At 42.7% G+C, this 12054-nt stretch overlaps 1 protein-coding gene across 1 annotated transcript in view; it reads left to right on the top strand.

Annotated features, from left to right (window-relative positions):
• The window catches only part of LOC130123787 (contactin-associated protein-like 4), a 137361-nt gene extending 127854 nt beyond the window's left edge, over positions 1-9507 (top strand). Inside the window, exons 20-22 of the mRNA XM_056293077.1 lie at positions 2732-2950; positions 7104-7175; positions 9311-9507. Coding sequence (XP_056149052.1) covers positions 2732-2950; positions 7104-7175; positions 9311-9507 — 488 coding nt within the window. The remainder of the gene's footprint in view (positions 1-2731; positions 2951-7103; positions 7176-9310) is intronic.
• The last annotated feature ends 2547 nt before the right edge of the window (positions 9508-12054 follow it).

The raw sequence follows: 12054 nt of genomic DNA, 5'->3' as shown, positions 1-12054 counted from the left end.
AGATGAAGACAGAGAGGAAAGTGAGATAAAAATGTAAGAGGAGAGAGACAAAAATAAACACAGGAAGAGGAGAGTCTTAATGATGGAGCACTTTTTCCCCCCTGGATCCTTTCTTCTTTCCATGGGAAGCACTAGTTCCTCACACACAGGAATACTCAATGTGTGAATATTTCCGACAATCACTGTGCAATGAAGGATCCAAGAGCTTAATGCACAGCTTAATGAGCAGCAAACTGGAGCTTTCATTACAATGCACAAAGACACAAGTGAAACATTCTGCCATATGTTGTGTTTCAAATGCTTTAGCATTAACTAGCTGGAGCATATTGAGAGAGAAAGAGAGATTGGAAAATAAGGTACCCAGAGAAAGAGGAACGGCGATAGAGGAAAGAGAGACAGAGGAGAAATACAGAGGCAGGAACATTACGTTTAAATAATGAAAGCCAAAGAAAAAAAAAGAGAGAGACAGATAAAGCAAAGAGAGAGCTCCTGCAGACAGACAGATGAGACAGAGAGAGGGGAAGCAGATGTGTGGATGACAGTATGCTCAGTGTCCAGCCAGGCTGTCCCTGCCCCTTCCTGTCTGACGGCTGTCATCACCATGCAGATCTGTCCGTCAAACCACAGTCACCTCTCAGCCGGCTCAGCAGCCACTAACACAGCTGGTTTACAGCAGTCCTGCTGGGATTCACAGCCACTGTTTATACGACAGCGAGGCTTATAGAGACAGGTGTATAATGGAGGGATTTAAGTCAATAAAATAGACGGGCGCCGTGTGTGTGGATCTGTCTCGTACAATGATAGACACAGACAAGAGGCTCAGTCAGGCTACTGTAATTAAGGGGAAAGTGTGTATGTGTGCGTGTGTGTGTGTGTGTGTGTGTGTACATGTGTGCGTGATTGATGAGCAGAATGGATCCTGAGTCACTACCAGTCGATCTACTGCCACTGCTGTCCACCCGCAATATAAAGAGTAGATAAAGAAATCTGTGGTGGAGTTCTGTAATGGATGGATTTCAGCTGCATAACGAGGATGTGGATGCCTGTGTGTTATGTATTTATGTATCTTGCAAAATGACAAGTTGCACAAACTGGAGGCCAAGTCAGTGGCTGTCATTCTAACTGCCACTGCTAGATGATAGGAAAATCTGTCAGAGTCGATGAGCCTTTCTGTGCGTGCCATGATTATTTAATGAAAACAATTGTTAGCGGATGATCATTTGTTTATAGAGACTGTCCTGTAACAGAAATGCCACAGGTTCAGTGCCCACAATGGCTAAAGTTTCATCAGTAGTCATGTGTGCTGTACCTGCTCACTAGCTGAACCTTACCCTGGATAAGAGCATTAACTAAATGCTTAAACGGGGTTTGATTGTTTTATTGTAGTAGTGGTAGTAGAATACCTTTATTTGTCCCCAAGGGGCAATTGTAGGAGTAGTAGTAGTTATCGTCGTAGTTGTAGTAGACCTTTAGTTGTCCCCAGGGGACAATTGTAGTAGTAGTTGTAGTAGAAGACCTTTATTTGTCCCCAAGTGGCAATTGGCTCTGCTGCAGTAGCAATGAAAAACAACACAGCGAGAGACACACATGACCACACATAAATAAAAACAACATATAAATACAGAAGTAAAAGGTGCACACATGAAGTACAAAAGTTAGGAAGGACTTGGCCCAGGTGGTAAAGACATCACAGAGGATTGTGGGAGCTGTGCTCCTGAACCTGGATGCTGTGTATGCTGGCCACCTACAAAGCCAGCAACATCAGCAAAGACACAACACACCCAGGTCACAGTCTGTTCGTTCCCTTACCATCAGGGAAAAGATACCGCACCATCAAAACTCGGGCTAACAGGCTGAGGAACAGCTTCTTCCCCAGAGCTGTAGCCTCCATCGCCCCCCCCCCCCCCCAACACACACACACACACATCTGCCTATAGCTGCTGAGGACTAACTGGTATTAAAGCCGCTGCAATATGGACAACTATGTGCAATAACCCCATGCACTATTTTGAACTTTAAAAGCCGCTGCTATCTTTTATTGTCTTATCATCATTTTTGCTACCTCACTTATTTTTACTACCTCACTTATTAATACTACCTCACTTATTTATACTAAATGTTGTTTGTTCTTGTTTTTATCTTGGGTTTTTTTTTTGTTTTTTTTTAATCATTTACCTTGTCTAGTGTTGCTGGTCTGAGTCACCAAATGAAATTTCGTTGTGTGTACACAATGACAATAAAGTATCTTATCTTACAATATCAGTGAAAAATAAGGGAGAAACAGGCATAGATGGAGATGTGCTAATTCTACCCGTACTTTGCAGAGTTGAGCAGTGAAGTGGCAGAGGATATAAAAGAAAATTTATATCTGTTAGTTTTGGCTGATGGTTGTCTGAGGCAGGAGCCAGAGGGCAGGAACTTAAATTGTAAGTGCAGGGGGTGGGTGCTGTCAGATATAATGGATTCTGCTTTCTTTAACAACTGTTTGCTGTATAGCTCAGATAGACTTTTCTGCGAAGTGTCAATAATTTTGCTACTGACTTGCATCATCACCCTTGTTAATGAGTTTGAGGTTGAGAGATGCATAGCAGCAGATAAAAGAAAAAGTGAAAACTTACTCAATAAAAGATTTATAAAACGATGTCATCAGGGATCTGTTAACCTGGAATTTAGCTGTGTTTTTTTAATTGACGCACTTTACACAAATTGCATCACTTCCTCTGTTTTCCAGAGTCTGATGAGTTGGATCCGGATCTGGCCAGGCTGGCCTCTCTTGGGTTTACTGGCTGTCTATCTGTGGTCCAGTTTAACTCCATCAGCCCTTTGAAAGCCGCTGTGCTGTATCCTGACACCAGTCCTGTCATCATCACCGGCCCATTGGTCCAGTCTAACTGTGGCTCCTCCACTCCAGTCAATCCCTATGCAGCAGAAAACACACACCACCTGTCAGGTAAGAGGGCTGGTTAATTAGGTTTACAAATTGAAAATTCAGAGATCTGCTATTTTTTGGCTTTCAAAGACAACCAACTTGGCCAAAGCGGTTTGTCATTCATTTGCAATGCACTAGCTAGTTGATAGTTGGTTTCAAGTCCCATATTTTCTCTGGGGGGTTTAGCAAAGGGTTAAATGGTTAATCACATGGTTATGAGATGAGTTTCTGGGTCAAGGAGTCAGATTTCTAACAGTTAGTGGTCATGCATTTATTAGTTGAGTCAACTTATCATATTGTGGTGGGTTGAGTTTCTGGTAAAAAAAAAAACATCTCAGAGGAGCTGTTGCCTGAGTCACAGTGTGGGTTCAGGAGGATTAGGAGTACTGTGAACATGGTGTTCACAGCATGGCAACTCCAGAAGTGTAGGGAGCAACACCAGGACCTCTTCATAGCCTTCATCGACCTGTCACAGGCCTTCGTCACAGTCAACAGGGACATCCTATGAAACATCCTGCTGATGTTTGGCTGTCCACGAAGGTTTGTCAACATCCTTCAACAATTTCATGTGGGGATGATGGCACATGTGACCACTGGATGCCAGGAATCTGAGCCCTTCAGGGTGTGCACCGGGGTACGTCAGGGGTGCATCCTTGCTCCAGTTCATTTTAACATCTTCCTCCTGTGTGTGACATTACTGCTCCATGAGGAAATCAAGAAGGACAGTGGGGTTACTGTGGACTTCAGACTTGATGGAAATCTGTTTAACATCCGTAGGCTCCAGGCGGTCACAAAAATAACATCTGAGCAAATCATCGACCTACAGTACACAGATGACTGTGCAGTTGTGGCCCACACATCGGAGGCACTGCAAGCTACCCTTGCAGCTGCTGCAAAGGCATATGGTAGGCTGGGTCTCTCTATAAACGTGGCAAAGACTGAAGTAGTATGCCAGTGGGCATCTTCTCCTCCAGCTCATTCACCAACCTTCACCATCTCCGACAAACCACTCGCACAGTGGAATCCTTCAAATACCTGGGCAGCTTCCTCTCTGACGACTGCAGCATCGACAGGGAGATACAAAACCGGATTAAGCAAGCGTCATCCTCTTTTGGCAGACTTAGGAGAAGGGTCTTTCAAAACAAAGACCTCAACGTCCACACCAAAATATCTGTCTACTTGGCAGTTGTCATCACGACTCTCCTCTACAGCTGTGAGGCGTGGACCTTGCACAGCCGCCACCTCGGGATGCTTGAGGCCTTCCACATCGGATGCCTACAGTGCATCCTGAGGATAACCTGGCATGACCGAGTGCCCCATACTGAAATACTCCACAAGACCAACTGCATCAGTATGGAGGCTACCGTCACCCAGCACCAACTTCGCTGGCTCGGTCACATCATCAGGATGCCGAAGGAGTGCTTACCACATAAAGTGCTGTATGGCCAGCTACAGCTTGGCCACCGCTTGGCAGGGGGCCAGAAAAACAGTACAAAGACCAACTGAAGACCATCATGAAAAAGTGCAAGTAAGTAAGCAAGTAAGAAAGCAGAGTCAGCTTATCATGTTGTGGTGGGTTGAGTTTCTATTTTGTTATTCAAATGTAACGTTTCATTCTTGCCTCTTGTCTTGCCTCCAAATTTTATTTGATCATTATGGCTAGTTATTAGCCATAATGATCAAATAATAGCCTCTGTGTATCTATATTAATGTTTTTTTCTGCAGATGATGCGGAAAACATGAAGGCCTTTGTTTTCTGCACCATCTGCCTGGAATAGCCTGCAGAATAGACCTAAACTCCAGGACTTGGTTACTCTATCCGAATTTAAAGGTATGGTTAAGTCTATGGAATGAAGAGGATGAAGAGTGGAAAGGCAGTTGGTCCTGATGACATACTGTGGAGGTATGGAGACGTTTAGGAGAGATGGCAGTGGGGTTTTTAACTACATTGTTTAACACAATCTTGGAAAGTGAGAGGATGCCTGAGGAGTGGAGAAGAAGCATACTGGTACCGATTTTCAAGAACAAGGGCGATATGCAGAACTGTAGCAACTACAGAGGTATAAAGTTGATCAGCCACAACATGAAGATATGGGAAAGAGTAATAGAAGCTAGGTTAAGAGCAGAGGTGATGATTAGCGAGCAGCAGTATGGTTTCATGCCACGAAAGAGCACCACAGAGGTGATGTTTGCTTTGAGAATGTTGATTGAGAAGTATAGAGAAGGCCAGAAAGAGTTGCATTGTGTCTTTGTAGATTTAGAGAAAGCATGCAACAGGGTGCCGAGAGAGGAGATGTGGTATTGTATGAGGAAGTCAGGAGTTGCAGAAAAGTATGTAGGAGTGGTGCAGGATATGTATGAGGGAAGTGTGACAATGGTGAGGTGTGCGGTTGGAATGACAGATGGGTTCAAGGTGGAGGTGGGATTACACCAAGGATCGGGTCTGAGCCCTTTCTTGTTTGCAATGGTGATGAACAGGTTGACGGATAAGATCAGGCAGGAGTCTCCATGGACGATGATGTTCGCAGATGACATTGTGATCTGTAGCAAGAGTAGGGTGCAAGTTGAGGAGAGCGTGGAGAGGTGGAGGTATGCACTGGAGAGAAGAGGAATGAAAGTCAGTAGGAGCAAGACGAAAGACCTATGCGTGAATGAGAGGGAGGACAGTGGAATGGTCAGGATGCAAGGAGTGGAGGTGACGAAAGCATGCGAGTTTGAATACTTGGGGTCAACTGTCCAAAGTAACGGGGAGTGCAGAAGAGAGGTGAAGAAGAGAGTGCAGGCAGGGTGGAGTGGGTGGAGAAGAGTGTCAGGAGTGATTTGCAACAGAAGGGTACCAGCAAGAGTTAAAGGGAAGGTTTACAAGATGGTTGAGAGACCAGCTATGTTGTATGGTTTGGAGACAGTGGCACTGATGAAAAGCCAGGAGGCGGAGCTGGAGGTGGCAGAGTTGAAGATGCTAAGATTTTCATTGGGAGTGACAAAGAAGGACAGGATTAGGAACGATTATATTAGAGGGACCGCTCAAGTTGGACAGTTTGGAGACAAAGCAAGAGAAGCAAGATTGAGATGGCTTGGACATGTGTAGAGGAGAAATGCTGGATATACTGGGAGAAGGATGCTGAATATGGAGTGGTGAGGGAAGACATGCAGATGGCTGGTGTGACAGGAAGACGCAGAAGACAAGAAGAAATGGAAACAGATGATCCACTATGGTGACCCCTAACGGGAGCAGCCAAAAGTAGTAGTAGTAGTTGTTGTTAAGTCTATGGAATCTGAGTCTAGTGGAAATTGTAAATGTTTCAATTGATAACAGGTTTGTATCTTTTCCCTTCATTTTTATGCTATTTTGCACTTTGAACTATTTTGTTGTCTTCAATTGAGTGTGTGCTGAAACTGATGTACTGCTGCCATTCTTGGCCAGGTCTCTCTTGTTAAAGAGATTTTAATCTCAATGGGAGTAACCTGGTTAAATAAAGGTTAATTAATTAATTAATTAATTAATACACAGAGGCTATCCAGGTAGGCTAGGCAGGCTTGGTTTGTTGTGATGTCACCAGCCTGTTAAGAGTGTACAGTCTCTTGACAGCTAAGACAAGCAATTTGTAATTTGGTTCATCTCAAACATCATGTCTTGGATAGGAATCTGTGAGTGTTGAACTTCCTGCACCCTGTCTTCCTTGTTAACCACAGTGATGACAGCGTGGCAGATTTAGTCAGTTAGTTTGGACCAGACACCATTAATTTCAAATTTCTCCCCAGTGGTCACTCTGCTTCTTGGTACTGCTGTAAATGTGTCCTTTTCAGAGGTGCTGTGGTATTTGATGGGCCCTATCTGCTCTAACTAATGATACTGAGATCCTGCCTCTGTATTTCTCTCTCTCATCTCTTTCTTTCACATTCTCTCACTTTACCTCCAGTTACTCTTTATTCTCTCCTGATTCGTTCTCTTTTCTCTGACCCCCCCTCCCCTGCCTTTATCTTTAATTGCTCTCTCTCCCTCTCCCTCCCTCCCTCCCTCTCTCTCTCCTCTGTAATGGTTCTGTTTTGCTTCATTTTACGTTTCCTCTCTCTCCTCACACTCTTTTGTTGTTCCTCCATATTGGCTTTTGTGCTCTGTCAATATTTTCTCTCTTTCTCTCTGTCTTGCACCTCTTTCTTTTCTCTGCTCCAGACCAGTCTGGTTCAGTGGGTTCAGGTCAACCTTTAGTTAATTCCATCAGGAGTGACTCAGCTCTTATTGGAGGTACTGTAATAGGAACCTGTTTGATTATATGTATCTCATCGCCATCAAACCAGAACAGCTTGTTATTGTGACAGCAATCTCATCAACCATATCTCACCAAAAAAAAACAAACTATTTATTTTGAGAGTAGTTCAATAATTGACTAACACTTTTGTCATACCAGATCTATTGATATTTGTACATATGTACCGGTACAGAAATATGAGCCACCATCTTTTACACACGTAGCCATCGGTCACTTTTACTGTAGATGTTGCTAATTCTATACAGAAAGCAATGGAGAGATTTTTATTTTTCTAAATCAGATCTTTAATAATAATCATGGTGACAGGTATGGGCACAAGTCCATGAATACTGGGATGGCATCCAGCACTTTACCTGTGCCTGCCCCCCCCCCCATCCATAAGGTTGGTGGATGTGTCAGGAAGGGCAGCCGACGTAAAATTTTACCAAATCATTAAGCAGATTGACAGGACCACACCGGGTCGTTCGAGGCTCCATATGGGATTGGCTGAGGCTCGGGTTAACAACGGCCGCCATTGGTGCTGTAAAATCTGCTGTGGTGACCCCTGAGAAACAGGGAACCTTAAGAAGAAGATCTTTTATAATAATCATTGAATGTGTGATACAGTTTCTAAAAAAACAAGGATCTAAAGACAGAGTTGGAGCATCTTTAATGATGAGAAAGATAGTTTGTTAAAACTAGATTAGAAATCTAATCTAGTTTTGTCAGGCCAGATTGATTCAAAGTGAAGTGATTCATAGTTTTACTGTAAAAGAGAGCAAATATAAAAAGGCCAGATGAGAAGTCACTGAAATCTGTCCATTAAACTGGCCTGACTCTGTCTGAGTGCACAAAGCACAGCTCAACTAATTAATCTGCAGCAGAATTTAAAGTGCTGATGGAAAAAAAATGTTCCGCTTTTATTGTACATGCACTTTAAAGTTTGATCAGTAAACCAATCTTACTGATAGGATACAAGATTTCAGACTCAAGAAAAAAAAAAATTCACACTTCATGGTAGTTTGTCAAACTGTTAAGTTCCGGCTAAATTTACCTTTGGTAAAAATTATTGTGGGGGTGTCCAGGTGGCGTGGTGGTCAATTCCGTTGCCTACCAACACTGGGATCGCCGGTTTGAATCCCCGTGTTACCTCTGGCTTGGTTGGGCATCCCTACAGACACAATTGGCTGTGTCTGTGGGTGGGAAGCCGGATGTGGGTGTGTCCTGGTCACTGCACTAGCGCCTCCCCTGGTCGGTCGGGGCGCCTGTTCGGGGGGGGGAATAGTGTGATCCTCCCACACGTTACAACCCACTGGTGAAACTCCTCACTGTCAGGTGAAAAGAAGCAACTGGTGACTCCACATTTATCAGAAGAGGCATGTGGTAATCTGCAGCCCTCAGCAGAGGGGGTGCAGCAGTGACCAGGATGGCTTGGAAGAGTGGGGTAATTGGCCAGGTACAATTGGGGAGAAATCAAAAAAAAATCTATTGAGACCAAATAAAACTAGTTTATCAAAAGACCAACACACATGTAACAGATTTGACAGTTTGACAACTCTTTATTGCATGTATGTAAAACGTACAGGAATTAATCTTGGTCCGGTATTAAATGTATGAAACATAGGACAGTTTAAACATTAAACATAGGACACTAACAATATATACTATAGCCATCCATTATCCAAACCGCTTATCCGAATTCGGGTTGCGGGATGCTGGAGCCTATCCCAGCAGTCATTGGGCAGCAGGTGGGGCGACACCCTGGACAGGCCACCAGTCCACCACAGGGCTGACACATTCACACCTAGGGACAATTTAATATTATTTAATATACTATATAAACACCATAAAAACAATATTCAAGACAACAAAAAAGTGCACACAACAGTACAAACAGGGAGCACAGAAAGAACCTGCAGTTCAGCTCGATGTGGTGCAAAATACTCAGCACAGATTAACAACAACACGACCAAAAGCTAATTTGCTTCTCATAAGAATGTAAAACAGTCACAATATTTGGATTTTCTTTTGTTCCTTATCAATTCTAGTGAGTTAATTTGATTTTTAGACCGTTGTCTGTTTATTTATGTATTTTTCCCTTTTCAACTCAATAAATGGCTCTCTTTTGCAGGTGTGATAGCAGTGGTGATCTTCATAATTGTGTCCGGGCTGGTTATATTGGCCAGATACCTGTACAGGAGAAAAGAGACCTATCGGAACCAGGAAGTGAAGGGGGTGAAAGCCGAAGACAGCCCAGAGTTCCCCTTCAACAGCCAGGCCGACTCCCAGATCATTTCCGGCGAGAACCCAAAGGAGTATTTTATTTAAGAGGAGGGCTGAGCTTCCAGCAAGCCGACAGTGTTGTTGCTGAAGGGACAGGTTGGGATACGCTGCCATGCCCGAGTGTTGTACGCTACATACAGAGCCCTCAGCCACTTAGCTGGCACCAGTGACTCAACAGATCTGGAGAACAAAGAAAGAACTTTTCCCATGTTTTTTGTCAGTTACTGTGAATAGTGTACATACGAGTACAAAGAAAAAAATGTGTTGGACTTGTAAGGTGTTGATAGTCTTCTTTCAGACAATGTAAATATTAAAGTAAAATGGTGAATTAGTGTGTTTATAACAATCTCTGGCTACTATCTTGTCATCAAGATGAAATGTTCCAAATAATTCATGGAGGTAACAGTGATTTTCATTGTGTGGTTCTGAGGAGTTCAACAACTTTGTCTCAGTGGAGCTTGGGCTTTGGCTTTATCTTTCCCCATTAAGGATGATGAACGCTTGCTTCGTCTGAATTAGTAATGACCGAACTAAAATGCGGCAAAGTAAGGTCTGGAAGTTACTTCTTTTTCTTTTTGTTTGTTTCTTTCTTTCTTTGCACATCAACATGAATGCGCAGAATGTTATTTACAGTACACCCAGGTCTTAGTTGTGTTCATCTGTTAACATTGACGCGGACAGAGGATGAGTAGCGGGAAAAGGATTTCAACTGTATATCAGACACATCTCATCTCTCCACAGGACCATGAAGCACAGGTGGGGTTTTAATGAGAAAAGTTTCAGAATAAGTTATTTATCTGCTTGTTTGTTTGCTTTTTTACTTCACCGCAGCCTTGTCTCCAAAGAGTTCACCCTTGGTGTGCGGGTGATAGCCATCATTAGGGTTCCACTACACATCTTTTATCCATCCTGCCAACGGCGCCTCACGTATTTCATAATGGAATAGAACGAGTTGCCTTGCCAGCCAAATGGGCATGCAAATTAATCACAGCTCGAGGCAACTGTATAAGAAAATGCAAAAAAGAAAAATAGTATCAAATAATCTGATAATATTATTTACTGTATGACTTTAAGGAGGAAAGGATTTGGGCTCTTTCAGACAGTGTGGGTAGGACATCAGGGAGACAGGAATGTGTACAGTTGAACCTAGTGAATGCACAGACAAAAACAACCATGCTGTTGTTAATAGGGCAAAATTATGTATTTCATATGTTGGCCTCTATGCATTCCTGGGTACCAAGAATCCCGATAAATCTTACATTTGAGGACTCAAAGTTTTCCCCTGAATTTTTTTTTTCTTTGCTGACAGTGCAGCATTTTACAGTTGTACTGAACTGGTATCAGTGTCAATATAATGATGTAATGTTGCTTACAGTGGTGAATAACAGTAATGTCAGTGAGTTTGGGTGACTTGCCATTAATAAATAAATACATATCCGGATTTTAGCTATATTCAGGTTGATTGGTTACCAACAAAATCCTGTTTGAAGAAAATAAACATTGATGCTTTTCCAGAGATTGGGTACTTTTTTTTTTTCAATCAAAGTTTTTTATACCTGCAGGTAAGTCAACTAAAGAATGATTGGCTGTAGAACCTATACGCCATACAGAGTCATTGTTCTACAGCTGAAGCCTATGAAGCTGGGTGTTCTTCCATTTTAATTTTAATTTCTGTTGAAAGACTCTTGGAAAGCTGTCTTGTGTGTCTCTTCATTAAAGTCTTGGAGTAGAGAAACAAATCATTAATGGAGCAGAAACACTGGTGGAGAAAATAATGTGTGGAATCCACTGAGCTCTTTTGTTTCTCTGTTAAAACAGAACTGAGACACTTCCTCTCGCCGACTGAATCAACATAAATTTACATCTATTACTGTTGTTTCCTCCAAACTTTACGTGGAATATTTCTTTTCATTCAATACATGACATTTCTGATGGGCACTAATATGCATCTGTCGTGACAGAGATAAATGAAATTTCTGAAGCTGTGAAGCATCCATGAGCTGGAGATGTCAAGATCCTCTTAGCCTCTCTCTCCCTGTAAAAACAGCAGCATGCCAGAGATTACAGGCTGATTCAAAAGCCTCAAACGAAACCGGCTGAGATCAGTGGTATCTACTTCTTCAATTATATCTCCTTTGGTTTACTGTGATCACAGGCAAGGTCTAACATGGACAACTGTACAACTTCACCATCAGAGGCGAGATCAAAGATGCATTGCCACAACAAGTTCAAGTTCAACTTAATTCTCGTGTATTTCAATATAATAAAATGTTTGTGCTCTGGCTCTATCTGCCTTAACACAAAGGACACAAGGTGAAAGGACACACCACCCCCCCCAAAAAAAACTACACAGACTATGTACTCATGAATTCACACATTATATACACAATATAGAAAAGTACACAATGACACAACAATATAACGTGCATATACTAGGTGTATCAGCTGTTCAGCAACATGACTGCATGTGGAAAGAAACTATTATATGCTCTGGTAATGTTTTTTAGATGGAAGGAGTGAGAACAGAACATGAGTGGGCCACTGGTGCTACAAGAACTTTTCACAATCCTGCAGGGAATGGAAGGGGAAAAG

This window comes from Lampris incognitus, chromosome 14, assembly GCF_029633865.1.
Source record: "Lampris incognitus isolate fLamInc1 chromosome 14, fLamInc1.hap2, whole genome shotgun sequence".
Classification (NCBI taxonomy): Eukaryota; Metazoa; Chordata; class Actinopteri; order Lampriformes; family Lampridae; genus Lampris; species Lampris incognitus.
The sequence above is the reverse complement of the archived record's forward strand: the minus strand, read 5'-3'. Positions and strand labels throughout refer to the sequence as shown.